At 39.1% G+C, this 24559-nt stretch overlaps 1 protein-coding gene across 1 annotated transcript; it reads right to left on the reverse strand.

Annotated features, from left to right (window-relative positions):
* Positions 1 to 1495: 1495 nt before the first annotated feature.
* LOC124069655 (voltage-dependent calcium channel gamma-1 subunit-like) lies at positions 1496 to 14956 on the reverse strand. Its single transcript, XM_046408996.1, has 4 exons — positions 14426 to 14956; positions 7192 to 7266; positions 3680 to 3826; positions 1496 to 3587 (listed from the first exon to the last, which is right to left on the reverse strand). Exons 1-4 carry the CDS (start codon positions 14661 to 14663, stop codon positions 3355 to 3357), a joined length of 693 nt encoding a protein of 230 aa, XP_046264952.1. The 5' UTR covers positions 14664 to 14956; the 3' UTR covers positions 1496 to 3354.
* Between the last annotated feature and the right edge of the window lie 9603 nt (positions 14957 to 24559).

The following is a 24559-nucleotide window of genomic DNA, read 5'->3' on the forward strand; positions in this document are numbered from 1 at the left end:
TCAATCAAAAATGTAATGGTCATGTAAGTTCTTTTGGTTCTTTTTGTTTTGTTTTTTTTCCTGCAGTTACTTAGTGGGGCTAAAGCTGAGGTTGCTCCCTGGTGTGTCCTATTTACAACATTTTGGATGTGTTTGTTTGGGGAATCAAAGCAGTCCTTGGCTAATCTCTTAAGTTGTGCAATACTAATATTTCACCGCTTCTTCAACTACACTTTAATTTATTTGTGAAGCAGAAGAGATTGAGCCAAAGATGTTTTAAAGGGATTTTATTTAAAACATTTCATCACTGCTGATTTCTTTTTGTCCAGTCATGAGTATTATATCTCCAAAAATAAGTTTGACAGCACCTTTGCTCTGAGGCTAATGGTCTTACTAATTACGTTTTCGCTGCCCAGTGTTGCACCATGCATTATCATGTGAAATCTTTTCTTTTAAAGACAGCAAAGTGAAACAAACTTGTGTGTGGCACATGGAAAGGGAGCAACCTTCTGCCCAGCCTGTAGAGAGCACTGTGTTCAGCCTTTTATAAACGCCACATCTCTTCCTGTTCTCTGTTTGCTCTCCTCTGTTCTTCCCTCGCTGCAGTGAATCAATGGCACACCTGTTCTCCCAGCCTCCCAGTCCCATTGGTTCCTCCCTTGTGGGTACAAAATAATGAATAGATCTGTTTTACTCTTCTTCCTTTCAATTGGTGGTGGTTATAACTAAGGATTTAGACTGTGTTTCAAAGGTTTATTTTCTTTTTTTTATTTGTTTCTCTATTAAAGTGTTTTTATTGAAACTTGCGGTGTTCTGATCTTTTTTGTTAATCATCTTAAGTGCTTTAGAGAAGCCTCTGTGTCTGGCTGGGTCGCTGTCTACACAGGCAGGGTTTTACCTTAGTTTTAATGGTGTCGGTAGTCACCTCGAGAGCCTGAAAGGCTCTTCAACTTCGTGTCTGAGCTCCTCAGCACTTGCAGGGAAAAAAAATACATCATACCACACAACACTCGACAACTGAAAAAAATCTGTCTAGATCTAGTTCTTCCATGGATAACCATGGAAGTGGAACCATGGAATAACAACTGCTGAACCTTTACATCATCTATCTAGAACGTGTGCAGTGTCAGCATGAGATGGCTCTCAGAGAAGATCAAACAGTCATACCAAAATGTACTTATGAAATGGTTCAGTAGGTCTGGACTGTGACAGGAAGAATGTATGCTAAGTGTCATGTTGGATGGTGTAAAATGAAGGTAAGTGCAATAAAACGCAAACATGGTACAAGGAGGAGAGCCAGCAATGATGTGTGAGAGAGATGGAATGAGAATGGCTGACCTTTCACTGACATCCACTCATCTTCACGCTTTGTTCTTTGGTACATGAAAATAAGAATTACTATCTTGTAGCTAAATGTGTTAGTTTCATGTCTGTCCTGATTCATATGTACTGAAGATGTTGACTTCATAAAAGGTATTTTAAGTGTGTTTGTGGTAACATGACACACACACACAAGTTTTCCAGAGCTTATCAAGGTTTAATTTTCATTACAAAGTTATAGCACATGAACACACACAGAATCCACTGCTTTCAAAATCTTGTTTAAGTCCTTGCCATATTCAATGAACAAGACAAAAACATAACAAAATCATGTCAGCAGTTACCACTACTACTGATGGTTTTATATTCTTCTGTCTGTCTTGAATTTCCCTCGGGATCAATAAAGTATCTATATATCTATCTAATGTTTGATTTTATTGTTTGTTTTGTTTCACTTATCTCTGAGTCAAAAATATCAGGAAAGTAAGTCGAATGTCAAATCAGCAGGTTAACACATTTATAACATCAAATGATAAACTGCATAATGAGTACGTTTACTTTTGGTACTTAATCGTATATTTTGTTCATGGCATCTTCGTATGTGAGTGGGAGTGTCAGTGTGCGTTTACTTAAGTAAAACTTTGAATGCAGGACATTTCTCGTAACAGGTATTGTGGTATTATTCCTTTTACTTCAGTAAAACATTTGAGTACTTCTACCACCACTGGCTCTTACTTTGAAAAAGGTGTATATTATGGTATATGGTGTGAAGCAGATAAATCATAGAAGTTCCTCTTTCTCACAACACAAAGCTGATTGAAGTTGGGCTTACAACACCTGCACACATTTTCTCTTTGCTCACTGGTTTTATAACCAACCAATATTGTCATTCATACTGTAAATGATTACATGTAAAATGTATTCTCAAAATGTGAGTTAACCAAAAATACTTGATGTGCTGCTTGCAGCTGGCTAACAAAATCCTGTCCTGTCTGCTTTTTGTTTTGTGTTTGCGTGATTCGACTGGCTAATGGCAGTTCATTCTGAAACAGCATGTGAAAGAGTTAAAGGTTGACAAGTACCGATCATGAACCCTCATGTGTTTTTATGATCTCTGTGGGCTTGTTCAGAGAAAATTGTAAATGCACACTGCTGTTCTAAATGGGTCATGATGACGCATGGAAAAAAAAAAACATGAACAGAGAATTTTTTGTATCAGTTTGGTTTGTCAACAAAAAAAGTAAATGGCCTTGTATGTGCACCTGCTAGAACTGAACCTTTTCCAACACGATCAGTGCTGCAGACTGTGTGGGTGTTTAGCATTCAGTCCGTCACATGCACACACACACACACACACACACACACACACACAAGCCTGCTCTGTACGACTGCTTTGCTTGAGTCAGCGGTTGGGGCCGTGCTTTATATGTAAAGGTTCTTTCTAAATCTTTGAAATGTACAGCTCAACATTTGTCTCAACTCATTCATCTTTTACGTGATTTGTTGAGTGATCCCAAACAAAAATGAACAGACAAACATTAGATACGTACAAGATATCAAACATAATGCAGTCCATAAAATCACAGTCGCCTGCTGTAGGTGTCTTAACTCTAAGCACTATATTCTCAAAATGTAAATGGGTCTGAAATGTTTGTCAATTTGATAATTTGATTTATATGTCCAGAGCATATTCCCAGTGCTTACTAAGAAATGGTTTTGGGCCTGACTAAGAAGTAGAATTTTTAGATCTTAGGTCAGATATGGGCTCTGGTCTCCAATATGATCCCTATCTATGAAGTTGGAGTCAGACAGGACTGCGATGTTGTACACTCTGGGTGGGTATACAGGATAAAAAAGCAAATATTCAAGTTGTAGTACAATTGTTGGAAGGTAAGTTTCCCACCATGCCCATGGTCCACCTTCATCCAAAGTGGTTTCTCTCTTGGTGATCTTACCCTTTTATCACCAGCTCTTCTTGAAATCAATCTGGCATCTGTACTCAAAACAAAAGACACAGTCCACTCTCATTGCGATTTCTTCTGTCTGTCTAGCTCTTCACTCCACTTGCTCTGGCTCGGCGTCCATGCAAGTCTCCCATGGATTCCTGGGCATCTGGGGCATGGAGAGGATCAGGAGGCTGATGCCAGTGAGAAAGAGGAGGACGAAGCCGGCGCAGGCGCAAGCGAAGGACCAGGCGTAGTTGTATTTGATCCAGATTGTTTCTTCGCTCTCAATCATGCGTTTGACTGATTGCCGCATCACCTCCAGGGAGACGAAGGCACAGAGGCCTGAAAAAGAGAGAGATATGATGTGAGGCTTTTGCGTTCTATACTGTGAATGCTGCAGGGATACTGACATTGTGTTGGTTAGCTGAACCCACCTGCAAATGCAAAAAACATGCCAGCAGGTTTGAGGAGGTAGTCTCTTCCTTTTCCTTTGCCAGAACATGATCCAATCAAACACAGAGTCCCCAGGATCATGAAGGCCAGACTGAAGATGGAGATGGCTGCAGCAGAGATGTTGTACTCTGGAAATCAGAGACCAAGAGAGTTGACATGATGTCGCATGTAATATGAAATATTTTAGAGCTCTGCATCTAATTTCATGTTGTTCACATTACATATCTACTTTAGAAATTGCGGGAAAAGGAATGAAATTAACTTGGATTTTTCATTTTTTATTATTATTTCAGTAAAGCTACAAACCCTCCCTAAGTTTTGATTTAAAAAAAATCTGAATTGTGAATTCACAATTAAATATACATTTTCATTGATTCATAAATACAAAAAAGTCAAGGGTGCCAATGAAGCACATCACATTTTCTGAAATCAATAGGAAAACACTCCCTTAACAAGCAGAATGAATTATTGAAAAGCTACAAACTCTTTCATTTTGAACTGACTCTGTACAGTGTGGGATTGCTACATAACATGTTTTGGACATTTGGTTATTTAACAGTGTCAGTTGTTCCTTTGATGGTATGTGGGTAGCTGGTGATTACTACCACTTGGTTGTTTAATTGCTTTATGCCCCAAATTTTTTCAAGATTGAGACCACTTTGTTGCTCTTTTGATATTGTTCAGTTAAATTAGCTGGTTTTAGATGGTTTTAATTGTTGATGTTCTTAAGCAGTCATTATTGTTATATTAGGCTTAATGGGTACGGTTTACTTTATTCAATATTTGGTGGAATTTTTCTCTTACTTTGTTTTTTCCCATGGAAAAGCAAAGCAAATCTAAGAAAGCACTGCAGGTTTTGGAAACTGTTTCTCAAACAGGAGTAAATAATGCATATTTTGTTGAGGACTATTTTCAGCAATGGAATAACACACATTTGGTGTTTTGATGAGTTTTGACAGCAGCAGAATGGAATATGTAGGATTGATACAAAGTAAACTACAGTGTGCACATTTGTGGTACTGAAGGAACACATAAGTCAGTTTATCTCAGTGATGTGTTGTGCTGTGTGAATGTGATTCTGTCCTTGTGTTTGCAGATACAGTGTATCTGTGTAATAGGAACAGCAGCTGTCAGGGAGGTGGATGGGGTACATGGCTTTTGATCTGCCGCCTGTTTGCCTGTGAACCATGCCCAGAAGAGAGGCATTCCTTTGGGGGAAGAAAGCCTTCATCTCCTGCTCGCAGGGGAGCATGGGCCACACTGTGTGCCCACAGAGATTCTGCACGTCTGCAGAGCTCATTGGTTGGTTCACCCTGAAACACCAAAGTTTCTCAACACCAAGAGCAGGTAGTCATCAAAAGATATCAGTGTTTCAGTCATACAGGGATTTATAGTTGGAGGTCAGTGTGTCTAAGACAGTATTATAAAGCGTCACAATTCATGTGCATACATGTAGATGTGTGTGTATGCGCTAAACAGAAAAAAGTATGTGGACACCTGACCATTACACCAACTGGGACTTAAATGACACCACATTCTATACGCATAGAAAGCTTTGCAGCTATAACAGCTTCCACTGTTCTGGGAAAGGAGTGGGAATTTTTGCCCATTCATCCAGCAGAGCATTTATGAGGTCATGTACTGATGTTGGACCTAAAGGTCTGGCTCACAATCTCTGATCCAGTTCATCCCAAAGGTGTTGGATGGGGTTGAAGTCAGGACTCTGTGTGGGTCAGTCAAGTTCTTCCACACCAAACTCATCCAGCCATGTCTTTATGGACTTTGCTATGTGCTCTGGGGCACAGTCATGCTGGAATAGAAAAGGGCCTTCCCCAAACTGTTGCCACAAAGTTGGAAGCATAGCATTGTTCAAAATGTCTTGGTATGCTGAAGCATTAAGAGTTCCCTCCACTGGAAGTAAGGGGTCCAACCCCTGAAAAACAGCCCCATAAAGAGGTGTGACTGTATATTTTTATCTATATAGTGCATATTGTATATCCATGTATACTGTAGGTTCATGTGTATACTTGTGGGATTTTTATATGTACAACTGCATATGCATTCCTTTATGTTTGAGACATTAGATCAGGCAAAAAAAAAAAAAAAAAAAAAAAAAAAAATCTGAATCTGAGATTTCTTTTGGTGTCTTCTCTTCACCAGATCTGGGATGTGCTCACACTTACTGTACATGTCCAGTATGCCCATTGTTAAAGAGATGGCTTGAGGAGAAATTGTTTTTCCCTTTCTGTACATGCACACAGTTGAAACTACATGTCTGGCCAGGGTCTACAAATTGACTTGTCTAATTTTGTGTGCCCCGAGGAAAAAGATCACTCTCTGAAATAAGATGGCTCAATGACACTAATGTAGACATTTTGCAGTTAACTTGTGTGTTGAAAATCTCAAAAGACTCCTATCCATTCTCACAGCGTCCTTTATTATTCTCAACTTGCAAAATTTTCAGTACACTTCATTTATTTTTCCCTATGGTGGATGAGAGTCTTACAGTATGGATGGATATGCCTGCGGTGACATACATCTACTATGTTCATTCAACCTTATACACCATGATGGTGTAGCCAAGTGGCTCAGTCGAGAGTGAATAACACTACATGGAACTTAGGTCAGTGCTGCAGTCATTCCAGCAAACTAGCACCATGTCTCTGAAGGCCTTGCCATCAGCACTGGAATACTGCTTGTGTATATTAGGAGATGGGGGAGGGGTACCCACCATGAATGCTTACATTGCCGTCTCTGAGTTTAGGTTGTGGGGGTGTGTACGATTTCATGCACAAGACTATTCACATTTAGACCCAAGTAACTGAGTGTGACAGTGCTCCACATGTGCTCTGCACCCCTAACACACATTACATGGGAGTGCTGTCATAAAACATGCGCTGACTGTTCTCAGTATGGACAAAGCTGTAACAGGGTCATTGAAGAGAGGGTGGAATGAAAGGAAGATGGAGGGAATGGGGCTGGAAATGTTCACTGCACTGTGTGTACCGTACATGTTCTACATTGACCTTAGGCACCAAATGTGAAACACTGTCAGCCTTGTGTCGGTCCACAGTGAATTCAGTGAGTGAACTATGACCCCCAGTGGGAGACCATCATTAGGGAAACAAATCAAACTAAAACAATTATAGTTTCAAAAAGTGTTGAATCCAAATCTCTCAGTATAGTTCACGAAGTGTCTGAAACACATGACTGTACATGTAATCTGATTAATTCCCATCAGATATATCCAGCTGTACAAAGAGATATTAAAAGACTTTCACCCAGGACTTCCTGATGTCCTACGAAGGCTTTTGTCAGTACAGAAACTGTGAGGCAGCCAATTTGTTGGTCAGCTTTCACATACAGCCATATCCTCATGAGCCAAGGTGAATGTTTACAAAATGAATTCACAAATGAGTCTCTCCTTTTTTGTATTTTTAGGCTGGATTGAAAGGAAGTAACTCCCATATGGGAACAAATAACAGAAACCTACCTTTTTGTGTTTTATATTCAAATATCTCAGCATCCTCCCCTGGAGTGAAGTGTCTGAAATAAGTGCAGTTTTCCTCTGTGAAAAGAAAAAATGCATTAAGTAATTTATTTTATTGGTCACATGGGGGCAGCACAACAAGCTGTATACATACATATATTATCTTATAAAATTGTTATGGCTAGCATGTTAACAAACAGTTGCCTATTTACACATCCAGCAGACATTATTTGGACTTTATTTGTGATAAATGTTGAATACTGCATTTTGGTTCTGTTTTGGTCTCCACCAAACTTTTTAGCCCCTACATGCTTCACTACATACAGCCACAAACTTTTCTGCATGTTGATGTGAGGCAGGCAGATATGAAGGTTGATTTTTTTTTTGTTTGTTTGTTTGCTTTTTTCAGAAAACAGCTGTTTACTGCTGTAAAGTGAGCTGATAAGAGAGAACAGTGAGACTAAAATGGTAAAACTGCAGAGTTGGGTACAAATCAAAGTACAAATCATCCTTCTGATATTACATGAATTCACAACTCATGTACATTAATGACTTACTGATTTGAACTTATACTTCTGTATGTATTTTCCAAAAAAAGCTTGGCCAGTGGTCATTCCATTTGAATGTCTTCACAGGTATATATGTGTATATGTATATGCATGTATATATATATGCATGTGTATGTGTGTATGTATGTATATCTGTATGTCTGTTCTAGGAATATCTTGTGAACTGATCTACTACCCTGGATATGCAATGTCAAATTTGGTGCAATTTTGAAACATGACACGTTCAATATTAATAAACTTTAAATAACCAAACAGAAGTGGGGGTGGGTCTACAGGGCTTTACTCAATCCCAGTGAATGAGATACACAGAGATGAGACAAGAGACAAACAGATGGAGACACAAATTAATTTAACATGTCCAGGTAATAGCAACCTATGACATACATTGATTAAATTAGCCTACAATCTATGGGTCACGGGAGTCCTTTTGAATTTAAGGGCCAGTATTTTTATGATCAGGCATCTGACAAATAGGTCTGAATGGCACCTAACTCTAATGAAGCATTTTAATGTTTTGCTTGCCCTACAGTGAACAGGGAACTAGCACACACACAGCATCAGAAACTCCTCTAACTGGAATACATCAATCATCAATACTCCTGCAAGTTCCTCACTATAAAATGCCAAATGTCTGCTGTTCAGCAAGTATGTGATGAGATGCCAATCCATACCAGAAGACCACAAGATAAGCTGCTTCGAAATAAGCACGTTTTGAACGGGCACTACAACAGTGTTAAAAAAGGATAGGAAACCATCATGAGCAGCACACGTAGAGGACACACTGCAATATTTAACTAGTAGTTAAAATGCCTTTAACTGCTTTCAACTCTGATGACCAGAGTCTGTTGTGTGAAAGAGTTTTGCTCTGTGATCATTCTTTGATTCCCTTGCCTGTTAACCAAAATCTCAAAAGTTCAACCAAATTTTAGTTGCAGGCAAATAAACCAGATCGTTATCAAAAGTGTTTCACCCGAAAAAACAGACTTTTGTTTGCTTTTTCTGTAAAAGCAGCACTTCATCTGTGTTTTAGAATCCTTTCACAAAGCCATGTGTACTTTGTCTGCTCAACCACTGAACTTTTCCACACTTCTGTTCGAGCTTTACCCCACATGCTTTTACTCCATTGGCTGTAGTCCATCTGCTGTTATATACGTGTCAATATGATATTTTTATCGAACACTTGACACTGTCTCATATCTGTCCGACAAAAGCATCACAGATTGCCACCACCATGATAACAGTCCCACTAAAGTGATACCATGCACGCCCTGGTCTGCTTTGTGTGGGTCTAATGTCAAAGTAAAAACAGTTACAGACAACTTCACACTCAATTCTTCTCGAGACGAGGTGATAAACCTTGGGGATTTGCACGAAAGAGGCCAGGCTGCTTTATGGGATCACAGGGTGGTTCGATAGAGTAAATATTCTTTGATGCTATGCCAAGCGTAAAAAAAAAACAAAAGCTGGTTTCCTGTCAAATCTTGATTACACTTAACTTATCTCATACTATACATTTTTCATTGGGGTTTTAAAGTGTGCACATGGTTAAAAGTACTTGAAATGTCTTTGAAGTGCAGACAGGGGAGGCTCATTTTTAACATCTGAGGCTTCACTTCACGTAACATGTGTTTCTAAAAGCAGAATGTCCTGGCAACAGGTTCAGATGATTTGCTGGGAGAGTGAGAATGTGAATGTGTGAAACACCAGACAGCTATGTCATTTAATCTCATGTGAAGAGGTCTCTATGCACGCATGTTCATCCCCTTTTCCATACAGTGTCACTGTGAGACATCAGTGAAATGCTTTCATGTGAAAATATTTACTGCTGCATGGTACCACGGGTAGAGCCTGATGGGCCACACTGGGATGGTGGATAATTTTCCGATGTACCCTGGAAACCATGAAAATAAACTAAAGTGGATGGCCTTGAAATAAAATTGATATAATTGGCACAAAAAATATCTATGAATCATTTAATCATATTTTTCCAAGCCAACATTGCAGTGTTTACAAAACCCTCCTTTGTAATTACAAGCTTTTAATGCTGTGTGTCATTATTATGGCCCACACACAAAAAATATGTTTTTATGAATGAGGACAGGGACTGGCCATCAAAAAAAGAATAAGAAAAAAAAAACACAAAAAAGAGGTTGTTACTAAGCAACAAGCTCCACTGTTTTCACTGTCAAAGGCACATATGAGGGTGTGATAGAGGGAATCGTCAGCCAGTTGTACTTCGGAGCCAATCCTTGCATTCAAAAGGCTGAAAACTATCTTTGAACTACACTCATTTCCCAAAACTGTGAATATTCATGTTTTTAAGGAAATGCAAATCCACCCCTCAGTCTACTTTATCCCTTTACTGGAACACCAAACAACTCTATCAATAGCAGGAAACATGGTCTTATCTCTGAGTGAGAGAAGACTTTCTTTTTTGAAAGTAAGAGCGGCACCACCAGTGGCTCTTCATTCGCTAAATGCATATCTGGTTTGTTGTGTATGTTTAAATGCAGCCACTCAGCATTTATTAGGCCTTGGAGTGGATGCTTTGAGCTCATTATCTGTATCAAGCAGCTGTATTCCCACATGGGACTTGATGTGTGTTGTCTAATTGCACCTTTTTGTATTTTTTGTGCCCTCTTTTGAGTGCAAACTTCAACAAAAAAAAGCTGGTGGTCATAAATTAATCTTTATTCATCTCTCAAAGCTTGCAACACACACACACACACACACACACACACGCATATTGCTGCTAGTCTCCACTCCAGCCCTGTAAAGCCTCTTCTCTCCAATCCATCTTTCCACAGATTGGGTGAGGACATTGGATTAGCAGTATATCATCACAGCAGCACCTTTCATCGCTTTGATGTCTACAGCTAAGACTGGCCCAGACCTCTGAACATGTTTTTTTTTTTTTTTTGTATAAGCTAACACACGTGATGACACCTTCAATTATGTTGTAGCAGATGTATTTCTATCAAGAATAATAAGAAAAACTTTCCTATTTTGAACAACTTTTGTGGCTCTTCAAGTACAGATTTTTGTGTTTATGAAGTGCACTTTCATGCCCCATGAAGTCCCTGTTGGTGGCTACGCACTTTGCCTTACAACTTGCTGTAGGTTTCGGAGTTGGTGGGTCCCTCTGTGTGTACATGTCTGCAAATGACACCGAAATGTTTTTTATTGCGTGACTATTTTGGCACATACATTTAGCCACAAGTGTGCGAGACAGCCTTCAAATATTTATTTTTTTAATTTTAGACAGTGTTGGCACGTAATCAAATTGTGCTGGTTCGCTCGCTGATTTCCGTGTTCTGGGGGAAGGTGGGCCTATGTGCCAGGACTGAGCCCCAGACTGCACCTGGCTGATATAACCCCTGCTGCCCACCTGCTCACTGTTTGTCAGTTTATTCTTGATTTGCCGAATTCCGGCTTTGTGTTTATGTGATTGATTCTCTGTTACACTGTATATATCACTGACGTCATGCTGCTACCTTCTGGACAAGCCACGCGACTTGAGTTCTTCCCTCGCTGTCCCTCACTGTTGTGACAATATAAATGTTAAAGGCAGCACTGGCAAGTCCCCTCCATATGTGATGACTGTCTCTGGGTTGGTATGTCATTTGAGCACTTATAAAGGCAAAATGCCAGTGGTTCCTCGTGATTTTTGCACCATACCTCCCAGCTTCTGGGGAATGTGAAGTAATTTGAGTGGCTGTAAGCTGCACAAAGGTCTCATGGGAACAGTTTGTGAGGAACACCGAGAGCTACGTCTGAATCTTCAGGCGGTCCCGTCACTCAGAGGAACGCTGGACCTGGCATGAGCACTTGACCCTCATGACTCTTGCCCAAGACAGCTGAGTATTTACGTAGCTTATATTTAGAATCACAACAACTTGCTGAGCTGAGCTTGCTGAGCAGTTTGCACAATCTTATTTTAAAAATCATGCTTTTCTTCAACTGGAACTACAGAAAATGCGTTACCGTCATTGTCGGTTGTAGTACACTATGGTCGCTGAAACTGCTAAAACATCATTAGAGTACAAAATTCCAAGTGTTTGCAATTGCCTTAATTAAACAAGGAAAGAAACAAGGGGGAGCTTTGTATCTGATGTTGCTTCTTTACAAGTCGCAGCTGCTTGGAAAGCCAGTATAAGTAATAATAAAATAGAAAAACAGGACAAAACAGAATGGATTATGGCACATGAAACTAAAATAGCCTTGCCCAGGTAAATTTTAGCTTGCATGAAACTTTCTTTGAGCTGAAGCAACATATACGATCTGCATTATCCACATAAAGTTGCTCTGAGATCATCTCACAATCAGTCAGTCAGCCAGCAGTGAACTAAAAAAAACAGCTCAACTCATATTTTCCAGATGAGTATCTCACTTCACACACAGTTCAAGTCTGCTTTGGATCAGAGGTTGACACCTCTTTAAAGAAGTGTGGCTATGATAAACAATAACGTTCCTGTCCAAATACAGATATTGGGCTGGGAGAAGCCCCTGGAGACTCCTGGAACATATACTAGATTTGCTTACCTGTTAAATAAAGGCTGCAAAGGTGGCCTTCACAAATCATACAATATAATAATCCCATTCTTATAAACACATGTCCATTGATCACAGATGTCTGTATGTTTTTTGCTAACTTTAAACTTGCAGATAAAGTCTCCAGAAGCATTTGCCATTTGTCTATGCAATCTGATAAATTCCTTGCATGTCTGGGTGGGGCCAGCTGATTCGATGTATTCAGCACATGCCTGTCATGCGTGCACCAGCGAACCACCCTCAGGCATTTCATCTGCTCCTAGAATGGCTCTGTAGCTCAGACAGTATTTGGGATTAACGAACGTCTAACAGCCACCATCAGTTAGGACATACAGTATTTTGAGAGTTATTTTCAGATGGATACATTTGGGGGGGAAATGCCAGGATCATTTGCATAAAGTGACAAATAGGGTCAGATAACGATCAACAGTCAAATAATGTTTTCTCAGATAACAGTCAGCGTGCCAGCAGGGTTACCACCTTTCAACACAAGTGACTCTGACCACAAGTCACTAGGACGTGAGTCACTGCTAACCAGCCAACACTGTTTATATCCATTTCATTCTATTACAGCCTGCTTTTTATTCAGGGAGTTGTAAGAGAATCTGTTGTCATAGAAAGTTTATTTTGAGACATCCATCACAAGTTGAGCTCTTGGGAGGACACCACAATAACAACCTATTAGCAGATCACATTATCTCATTATTAGGACTGTGGTAGAAGAGCTTTTCTTTTGCTATCCTTTGCTTAAATATATGTATTAATACCACAATGTAAACAAATACCATTATGAGTACAAATTTTCCTCTCTAAAGTACAGCAGCAAAATGGTCCCTTTTAGACTGGTGTATTACACACTACATAAGGTAAATAGGACTGAAGTGTAGAGGAATGGAAGAATAAAGTACCATGAAATGGGAAACTGACTGACTGACTGATTCATTTACAACATAAATATCAGTGTATGTGTTGGAAATTTTATCTTCATAGCTGTTGAAATACATGCCACCTGTACAACTATACAAAAAGACTCATTTTATATTCTTCCAGCTTACCTGCAATTCCTTTAATAAAAGTTTATGCTATGAATTAATTGTTATTCATTGACAGGGTGCTAGTTGAACACTGTCTCCCTGTCATTAGTGCCTAATTATATTTTGCTTTGAATAAATTATACAGACATTTCAGTTTAATTCTTGGGGATCTTTGAAGGGGATCTGAAGTGAAATATCATAACACTGTATTTAAGTATTTTATTTTCCATAATTGATGAAGGTCTATTTTAAAGTAAATTCCCTGCGGATGTTCTGTACAGTATGTGTATGTGTCTGGCACATGTCATATGGAGCCTCAGTTGTCTGCAGACTCTACTAATACACTCATCTCTAAACAAAAAGCAGGACCCATTTAATGAAATCAGCTGTTGCGTATTTGGTGTTTGCTTAATGAAACCCTACAGCCTGTTGGGACTCTGTGGCTCATGCTTGGCCATCTCTGGTTCATGCCAAATATTTACTGCGGTCCGGTTAAGTCTTAACAGCGAACTGATAGCTAAGGTCTTGTCTTTGGGTCTGCTCTGCCTGGATGCTGTTTCCACCCTCACCCTCAGGTTTATTCAAAGGATGGGCGAAGGAGTTCATCATCTGTCTGACTGAGTCTCTTTGGTGAACTTGCAAACACCCGCAAGATAACCTAAACATTGTCTAAACTCAAAGACTTTTTCATTTCAACACCACTGATGAATGGCAGTGCAAACAGTCTTAGTATTTTCTTCAAGTATGTTTCAGATGAAAAAACAGCTACATTCTTGCAGTCAAAAAACTTAAATTACATTATGGCAGTGGACCTTTCTTCTCCTTTTAACAAGGAAGTTTGTATTGTCATATGACTTTAATTGGGAACCTGCATCAGGATCTCTTTTCTTAGAGGCTTCATACCTCAGAGCTCTGGGCTGGATCGCAAAGAGGCACCTCACAGTCACAGATGAACAATATTCCTACACTAGGAACTGCGCATTTGATCTACAGCAACAGAGACAAAAACTGGAATGTGCCTTTCAGCTTTAATGTAATTTTATCTGCCAGTTAGAAAAGGTTTTTGTTCAGATTCCCTCTTACCTCCAGGCAGGCTGATGGGTCCGCAGCCGCGCCCCTCCTCGTAGTTTTCCGAGCTGATGTAGATGTGTTTCTTGCACAGCCTCCACAGGCCGAAGTGGGCCGCCTCACAGGTCTCATTGAGTTTATGCACCGGAGGGCTGAGCACTGCCCAGTGGTCCGTTACCACCGCAGTGAACATGCAAGCCATACCCACCAGCAGCACGAAGATGGCAATCTTTATCTTAGTGCGTTTGTGCATGTTTCCAGATGATGAGATTTCTGTTCAGCGAATATTCTTCCCCTGATATAATGAAAAAAAAAATCTATAAAATTGGATGTTCTGCAATGTGGACACACTGGTCTGTGTCCCAGGGGCTTGTTTCCTCAGTGTCTGCAGCAAGCTTCCTACAAAGTGTCTTCTCTTTTCTCTCTCCGCCTAAGACTAGTCTCTTCTCTCTGTGACTCTGGTTCGAAGGGAAAGGGGCCAGACTGCTCTGCCCTAGTTTCAAGTCCCTTTTTCCCTACTCACCATGACTCGCTGCACAACTCAGGGGTTGCAAGTTTAGACTTACAGCTGTTGAGGTAGATCAGGAAAGCTGATGACCAAACCAACTGTCTTTAGGGTGTGCTGAGGGGAAGGGGGTGGGTGGGCGCTATAAATGTGACTGGTGAGTCAAATTGTCAGGCTGTCTGCTTATCTTGTTACAGTACGAAGAATGGAGATGCATAACATGCCATAATAAATGGACTCACATAAACAGTTTCTCTCATCCAACTTTACAGCTTTCAAAATGCACGCTTCCTTATTGTGACAATAGCTTTTGCTGTGCTTTTAATTTCCATCCATCTACAGTGGCTGTTTTTGCCATCTGCCTAGCTATGAGATGGCCTCTGTGTGGATTTGTAAACTATTTATAAGGAGAAAGCGGATGTGTTTATAAAGAGCAGCAGCACGGCTTCAGCTGTCACACAACACTAGAGCATCCCTGATGGAACATCTCTGTCTTTAGCAATTCCTGACAGGATGACCACCTAACCCTTATAGTCCAAAAGTTTAAAATGATCATAACCATCTCAGTCTGTGAAATTTCAATTTGTGCAAGAATTTTAGTTTGAAATATTAAATAAAAACCTAACATCATCAACAGAATGTGAAGAGACTACAGCACTGACCTTATGTCAAAGAAGTCTGTGTCTTCTGTTGCAAGGATATTCATCGAAGTTAGTATGCTAACCAATTAGCCCCAACTCATCTTCTTGTAATACCATTCTGTACCTCTGGAGGCAGTAGTCTGATAGCCCCCCTGTATTTTCGTCTGGGAAATTTATAAGAGTGGCGAGTTCACAAAGCTTCACAGGCAGTCTTAGAAGCAGACATGCAAACAAAACAAAATCACAAAAATCTCAGGAAATTAATGCTTTCCTTACTTCCTTACTTTTGGTTTGGCCAAAATAAATCTTCAATACACAGAGTTAGATATATAAATATTATAGATCTACATGTAGTTTTTTTGTCTGCTGTTGAGGCCCAACTGTCTCTTGCTTCTCTGCCTTTTCAGCTCTGCCCTGTCCCTGCCTGCTGTGTCCTCTCATTGTAAATCACATGAATATTATATCCTATCTGTCTTCAAACGGGCTTCCACGGCATGGAGACTGTGTCCACTTTCAAGTGTCCAACTGTATTCAAGCTTCCTGGAGTGGTGACTCAGCTAGGGTATAGGGCCCCTAGCTCCATGGCTAACAGAGCTAATGGTAGCTTTATCAACAAATATTATAGTAAGCAGCAGTTTTAGGTTACTCTGGTGATCCGCACCCCCCTATATTTCTGGAGCTACTTTAAAATTTTGACTATGTTGCTCCCTAAGTTGCCCCTTAATATTTTCTCATCACTGAACTTCACAGATCAGTGCTTTCAAAGATCAAATCACGGCATTTATCTTCTGACAACCATAAATAATCTTTTCCCACAACAACATACAGCTCATTTTGTACAACACAGGATAAGTTATCCTATTGGCCTTGTAAGTATAAAATAACAATATATATCTTTTGGATGTAGAGTCTTCTAAGATTCCCAAAAATAAGGCTGCATATTGTACAAAAGTTGCAGACAGACACACTGGGCTTTTTTGAGTGCACTGTTATTCCACTGTATAGAAGAACTGTATTGTATATAAGGTATTTTATACAGTAGATAACCTGAATTGCAATAGCCAGAGCAGAGTACAGTGTTCACAGCTGAGACCAGGATGTTTAGCAGACATATGTTAGACAGGTGAAAATGTTTCTAATATTTAACTACTACATCACATCATAGGAATACTGAACATATCCCAGCATAATGTCTTCTCATCTAAAGTTTGGCCACTTGAAAATAGAACATACCAAAAGAGAAAGACAATGAAAAAGGTGTACTAATCACTCCCCTACAGTAAATCACATTGGTGCCTCTCAGTTTATCTTTTTTTTTTTTTTAAGCCTTGGCCCAATTTCTCTGTCTCTTTATAAGAATTGTGACCTACTTCTCCCAGGTGTGAGCACAGGCGTGAGTGAAAGTCAGAAAGTTCTCGTAGCACTGTTGTAGAATTGGGAAAACCTACACACATGACACCCTAACTTATTTATAAGTGTAGTCTTTCGCTACATCGGTTATTTGTTAACACCAATGATCTAACTAACTAACTAATACCCACCCACAAAAATAATTTATCTCCACAGATCCTGAGTCAAAACAACAATTTCATACTTTATTTTTTTTTAATTATTTTCTATTGCCCTTAGCAATAAAGTTTCAAACAAAATATCTTCTATTTTTGCAGCCTTGGCAATGATATGTAACAATACTGTTATATTCACCATTATGGTAACTGCACTTGTTACAGCTTTAAGATGAATTCTACAGCAAATTTCTAACTGGAACCACTAGGTTTTAAGCAAGCACAGCTTATCAGAATTATATAAAGCACCAACAGTATTTGGAAAAGAATACATCCATTGTCTATTATAATGATCCATCCATCCAACCAGGCATGTAGCGCTCCAAATCTAATGGATATTTGGATATGATTTCATTTTTTTTATTTTTTTACTTTTGTTTGCGCTTCCAAACAGGTTTTTTAGATAATAACAGATAATTGGAAGTGGAAATGTTCAAAACATGTTTGATTGCTCATGTTCGATGCCTTGAACTAATTTTATTCTACCATATGTGGGTAATTCATTACATCAAAAGTTATGTTATGCAGTATGCCAGAGGAACGACAGCGTGTGGTAATGGACTAATTACAGATAATCTCATATACCAGAGTACATCTCTCTGTTGTTTGTAGAAGTAGACTTCTTTTAAGAACAATTGGAGACTATAACTTCTGGTATTGTGGCACAGTCATGCAGTGGTTAGTTAGGCATCACTTTACATAAAAAGCCTGGATTCAAAAATTAGCCTATCGATATTTGATTTTGTTCATGAATTTAGCAAAAATGAAATTCAGACCGATAATCAGACCTTCTGTATCTATACCTACATACTGGTAAATCAGTGACCAAAAAACCCATATTAACTTTGGCTCTTTATCTGTTATCATTGGAAAGACAGCAGCCTGTCCAGGGTGTGTCCTGCCCATCACCCAGTGTGACCGGAGGTAGCCCAAAATTGGATTTCACCTTATTTTCTTTGAACTATTACTGTTATATAGGACACCAAAATGAGCACCACTGACTTTGCTTCGTAACTGTACCTCATTATAATATCTTTAATATTTTCATGTCAGTCTCTTTTGGTTTTAGGAGTCCCACTTTCTAAATGCTTTGCAAGTCTGATTTATGGTGAGTTTATTCTCAATGTTATTTTGTATGTTTTTAATCATACAAAATAATCAATAAATTAGTTGTTAATGAGAATAATAGTTAGAGGTCGCCTTAGTAAATGTATATTATTTTTAAATATGAATTGATGCCAATCTTTTTAAAGTCATTGAACATTTGTGGCAAAAACATTTAATGTTTGATAATACACAGCCTGAAATTAAAATGTCATACAAGAAATGTAAGTTACCAGCCTGTTATGTTTCATCATCTCTGACGAAAGATGTTTCAGCTTGATCAGCTGTCATTTTATTAATTGTTCATCCATCATTGTTCGATTGTTGTTTGTGGTCAGTACAGCTATGTACAGTACAAACATCGTTGCTGGATAACACACATTAGTGACAGATGAGAGGCTGTGAGACAGTGATGTACAGGTGTAAGCAGGAAAATGACAGGTTTAGATTTAACCAGTTGTGTGCCAGTCTCAAGTGTGTGCACACGTCTGTGTAGGTATCACATGTCACTCTCAGTGTGTGGCGTGTTCTTCAACCCACCATCCTTCTGAATGATGGCACTGACATAATGGCTTCCAAAGGAGCAACAACCCCTGACCTCACGGACATTGGCTGGTTCAACCTCTGACCCTTGTTACATTGAGACAGCCACACGACCCATGGCTGACTGTAATCATAGAGAACACAGGACTGCATTAGTTCTGACTTATTGGGATCACTTTTCAGTTGTAGGAAAAACACAGTGTTACTGCCAAAAGTCGTTGATCACTTTCTGGAAATGCTTGTGTATTTAAATCGCTGTGTGGTCAACTCAGGCCGTAGCTCTAAACCTAAACCAACTTTGTCTAATAAGGTTAAAAAGAGCTGATCCAACCAAGTCCAGTCCATCTTTAGACTTGTATACTGATGGGACCTGGATATGTAGGTACGTTACAGTATACGTTAGAGGTCAACACTGATATCTTGTTTCAGTGGCATCTGGCAGTGGGTAGAATATATTAGACAGCAAGTGAACAACACAAGTTGATGCGTTGGATGCAGAAAAAATGGGCAAACATAAGGATTGCAGGTCTCCAGTGGTCAGGACCTACCAAAAGAGGGCCAAGGAAGAATATCAGCAGGATAATGTGCCTTGCCACACTGCAAAAATGGTTCAAGAATGGTATGAGGAACACAACAAGCTCAAGGTGATGACTTGGCCTCCAAATTCTCCAGTTCTCAATCCAATCCATTGAGGCCCTACTTTCCAACTTACAGAACTTAAAGGATCTGCCACTGACGGCTTGATGCCAGTTACCACAGCATACCTTCAGAGGTCTAGTGGAATTCATGCTAGCTGGTCAGACCTGTTTTGGCAGCAAAATAGGGACACACTCGATATTAGGCGGCTGCTAATAATGTTATGACTGACAGGTGCATATGATATGTGTGTGTCAGTGGAAAGTGGATTATGGCAACAACCCATATCTCGTCTCTGATCAGTTTCTCACTACACAACAAAGTAATGACTCACTTAACAAGTGTAAAGAGACATTCCTGCTGATAATTAATAATAAAAAATATTATTATTAATTATTATTATTATGGTTATTTTTCACTTCTCAAAATCTATTGGTCTTATTGGGTGTAATTCTGATGTGATCGCACTTTGTTTATAATTATACTTTGATTTTGTTGATAGGTTTGCAACAGTTCCATGGGATGTTTTCAAAGTGTCAGGATGATGTTGATGCATCTTCATGATGAAAGTTGCATTTGCAGCAAAATATTTTTTCAGGCACACACAGAGCATCTCCACATGAGTCTTTCTCTGGAAGAATCGGTTTTGATCATGAACATCAGAGACTAGAGATCATGCCAAATAATTTAATGATATGACTCAACTTTACATATTTTATTTAAACTGTAAAAATACAAAAAGTCATTTCAGAGTGATTGTGACTCTCTCCCTTCACTGCCTTTCCTTTTGCAGCAATGGGAAAAAGCTTTTTTTTGATCAGTGTGCGTCGAATAATCATGTGATACCAAGTGGGGCCTCTAAGTCAAATCGCCTCACAGCCCAGCACCAACCTGTGGGCTTGAATATTTCAGTTTTATTCAGAGGGGCATCGTGTACAGCAGTTAGGGTCCCCTGACATTGTGTGAGTCACCACTTTGGCCATTCTTCACATGAATCCTGTTTAAACTATTTTATTTTTTTTCTTTACTTTCTCTGAACCAGAGTTGAAAGAGGTTTTACTTCCTTCTTAGAGGCCTATTTCTTGAGTTGAAAACCACTGATATTTTGAGTTTGTGAAGTCCATCAAGTTGTTGTATGTGATATTGAGCAAAAACTAAACTTGAACTTGCTTGACCAGTTATTATGTATACAAGACCAACACATCAATCAATCAAAGTGAGAGCAACTTAAAGGAATGCAGGAATTGTTAGTTGCTGTTTGTAAACACAACATTAATTTGTGCAGTAATCAAGAAAGACAGTTCATGGTTGATCCTCATCATGTCCTGGGAATGGGACTCGACCATCAATTATCTTTCTCCAGAATCAGTCATGTCCAGAAACGTCCGATCATAGCAAACCTAATAAGAAAATACAGGCATGGGTCAGGTTCTCTGTAGATACAAACACCACCGCACACTTGTAATGGCTTATTACTGTTTTTTGTTTGTTTGTTTTTCATTTGTTTTAACTTTAATGTGCATAGAATCTTTTCAAGTTAAAAAAGAGGGAAAAAAAGGTATACAATTTCCATTCACTCTTTATTTTTAAAATAATACATTACAAACTTTCATGGAAATAATTAAAGACACTTTCTATTTACAGGTTCAGTTGTATCACTTATTTTACATTATCTATACATGTTATAATTTCACTGAACACACATGCACAAGAATTCTATTGAGCACAATTATGGATAAAATGATTTTTCAGTTTGTTAATTGTTTATTTAATTGTAACACAAACTTTTATGGCTTTCTTGCAAGACAAATGGCTGAATATCAAAATATGCTACTGAGAGTTGTATTTACCCCTTACATTTTTGACATTTACCTCTGTTTTCATTTTATAAGCTTGTCTAGCATGTTTAAAGGGTCAGTGACTTTGTGGTCACAGTTTTAAAGTGTGTTATGCATTTCTACAGACATTATTTTCATGTGTCATGACAGATGAAAAGGGTTTAGATCCAGTCTTAGCACAGTGACAGATGTCATGTTAATGGATGCCTATGGATACTGGATTGACACTATGGAACCAATATCAACAGGAAGGAGGAATCAAGCTCCCTGCTGGGGGAAATCTCTTTCACCTTTCAAAAGGACTTGAGAGGAGAGAGAACGCCTGTGGAGATGGGATCTCTCAGGAGGAAACAGCACAGAGCTTTCACTATCATCCTGTAACCTCTAAGTACACGTTGTGCTAATACAGTAAACAGCATGACTTGAAGCTTGAAGCATGTTTGTCACTGTTGACTTAATAACAGTTCATGACATTACAGTATACTAGACAGTCAAACATTAATAGTTTTAAACAAGAAAAATGAGTTCAAGTGATTTCTTTTCCTGATATTGATGATGCAAACAATCTGATAGCGAAGCCGTTAAATCACTATTTGATGGTATCATCTAATCTAGTGTCAGCTGATGGTTCCATTTATACAAGATATATTTTCAGTTTGTGTACAGATTGTTTTAACATTTACAATTTACAAATTATATTACTCATAATTAATCTGACAATGAGCTTTTGTTGTCCTTCAGGAGGGACAGTATATAGTATATAAACTATACACTATATAGTATGTAGTGTATAGTTTGTCGCTACATCTAAAATGTCTTTGACTGGCTTTTACTGACTAAAATTAGAGCTGATAAATTGCTTTTTTTCTATGAACCATTGCTGGCTGTAAACGCTTTCGTTATGGCATTGGGTGAGTCAGGTTTAGTATAAAGATAGCTAAAGTATGAACTGCTGCCCGAACCATTTGTCACGCCAGCATATCAGGTCACAAAGACAGAACCTGAGTTGAAACCCCAAAGTGTTATTTTATCCTTCCTGCACAGCGAGGTACCAGTCCTAACAAGTATGTTAGTTCTGTGACTTCATGGGGAGGTGACCCTGCCATTTTCCTCTCAATTACTGGAGGAGATATTTCACTGGAGCGCGACAGGAGGGAAGCAGGAGGTGTGGTGTGGCTTTATCCTGGGTGAAAATACCAGTGAGGGCCCATGCATTCAAATTCACAGGGCTTAACAGCCTGGGTGCTGGACAAAGGAGAGGGGTGAGGAAGAATCGCTCAAATTCAGGAATGGAAAACAAGGTCATCAAACCAGGCAGAAGGAAAATAAGTCTATTCCAATTCAAGACTTTCCAGTCTCCACCTCAGTGACTTGAATGACAACTATAGCTGGAACAGCACAGATTTTGCAGAGACTACACGCCCTCTCATGGCACTATATGTTTAATGACAACTCCAGTGACACTGATTCACAAAACAACAACCAAATTAAACCAATTCTTTCTGCTGCTAAAAAACCCTGGGAAACAAACTCCGAAGCTGACATGGAACCCAATCAAGCGTGCACTATACCAAGAATGAGTAATGTGAACTTTTACTGGCCCTCTACACACATGCAATACACTTTGCTCCAGCTCTTGCTTAGAGACAAAGAGACAAGCTTTTCAAAGTCTGGATGAGCATTTGGGAGCCTGTTAGTTTAGTCAAGCATTAAGTTGGCTGATGCCGATTTCCTTTAACACCCCGTGGTTGCCTGACTGTTTGCCATGCAGTTTCATAGCAGAGCATAACAGGCTCATCAACCCCACGTCATTAGCTAAATACTCTTCCTCTATGAAGAAAAGCAAATGCTGTGGACCAGTTCTCAGTTTTGTCTTAATCACAGGCAAATCTCAGAGCGAAATAAACTCTAATCACAAAGGTGAATATTAAGATTTTTTTCCCAGTCACTATTTAGGATAGCTGTTCTTTCATTCTGATGCTATAAAAATCAAACTATTTGATTGATTGTAAAGAGCCCTGAACATGTTTTTATGTCTTGGGTATAGCCTTTTTCTCTCATCACAAAAACACTGTATACTCTAACACAAAATCTAGTTTGAACTTACATAGCACACATTTTTCTCAACTTACAATTCTAAGACCCAGTTAATACAGCAATACCTTCGTAAAGTTCAGATAACAACTCACATACTTTTCCATATGGGATCACATACTTTTCCATATGGGATCTCTAATGCTAACAAAAATAATCTAATGTCCACATGCAATAGATGATTATCTCCATGCCTTCAGGCTCTGAACACCCCTTAATCCTTCTGGGCTCAAGCTATCCCAGACACTCAGCAGCAGCATCCCCATGTGTCCAACCATGTCACTCCTACAGCATTAGCATATCAGCACTCCAAATCACTTAGTTTAAAAGCATTTAGGAGATCAGTTGGAAAGACAGAACTAATTTTGTTAACCAAATTTGTTAACCAAACACTCAAAACAGATTCCAAAACAAAACCAGGCCATTCCAGGAGCTGATACCTGGACAACCGAAATCGGCAGCTTTGAATGCAAATTAGAATATGTGTCATACTTCATGAAAATTTTTGTGATGTGTCCTGTTGCCCTTAGTGTCTCCCTTTTCTGTTTACTGTTTTGTAACTGTGTTATAATGTGACTATGTCTTTTTGTCTGCATACTAAAAAAGACCTTTTAAAGGGCTGTGCATGTCAGATTTCACTACACAGTCATCAAGGCCAGAGGAATTCCTGATAACAAGAACAACATCAATAGGATGGCTTTTCTATTTATTCACAGGCATCTCCTGCAGACTTAGGGCAATAGTACAGTTTCAATCATTTCTTGTTGTCAGTTGAAAAATGCAAATTTTCTTAACATGTCTTATTTATAAGGGACAGTAGGAGTACATCATTATTTTGACAATGAGTTCTGCATCGGCTACGAGAAGCCTTTTAATTTTGTATTATGATCATAAAACCTGTACCAGACAGAAACCCCTCTGAACACAAAGGTGGTAAATGCAGGAACGAGAGCCATGTTAATTAATGGCAACACATACAGCGTGATCTCACCTCTGTTTTTGCACACAGCAACTGCAACAGTCAGTCTGGCTAAGGTAAGGAAAACCAAAGCAACTTAAACAAATGTCTCTCTCTCTCTCTCTCTCTCTCATGCTCTGCTTCTCTAAAAGTAGATCATTTGTTCCACACATCTTCCCTGAGCGGATGGAGAGCAAACTAGACCGTTTGTGCAAATAATGTTTACAGGGATACATCACACAACATACTGGAATGTACTGACATT

Source organism: Scatophagus argus, chromosome 2, assembly GCF_020382885.2.
Source record: "Scatophagus argus isolate fScaArg1 chromosome 2, fScaArg1.pri, whole genome shotgun sequence".
NCBI classification, from domain to species: domain Eukaryota; kingdom Metazoa; phylum Chordata; class Actinopteri; family Scatophagidae; genus Scatophagus; species Scatophagus argus.

Bases quoted from the DNA above. Each gene is read 5' to 3' on its own strand.
- LOC124069655 (XM_046408996.1), bottom strand. From the start codon at position 14,663: ATGCACAAACGCACTAAGATAAAGATTGCCATCTTCGTGCTGCTGGTG. The intron at 7,267-14,425 runs GTAAGAGGGAAT...TTCTTTTCACAG, and splicing joins ACCCATCAGCCTGCCTGGAG to AGGAAAACTGCACTTATTTC. The intron at 3,827-7,191 runs GTAGGTTTCTGT...TCTGATTTCCAG, and splicing joins TGAATATAAAACACAAAAAG to AGTACAACATCTCTGCTGCA.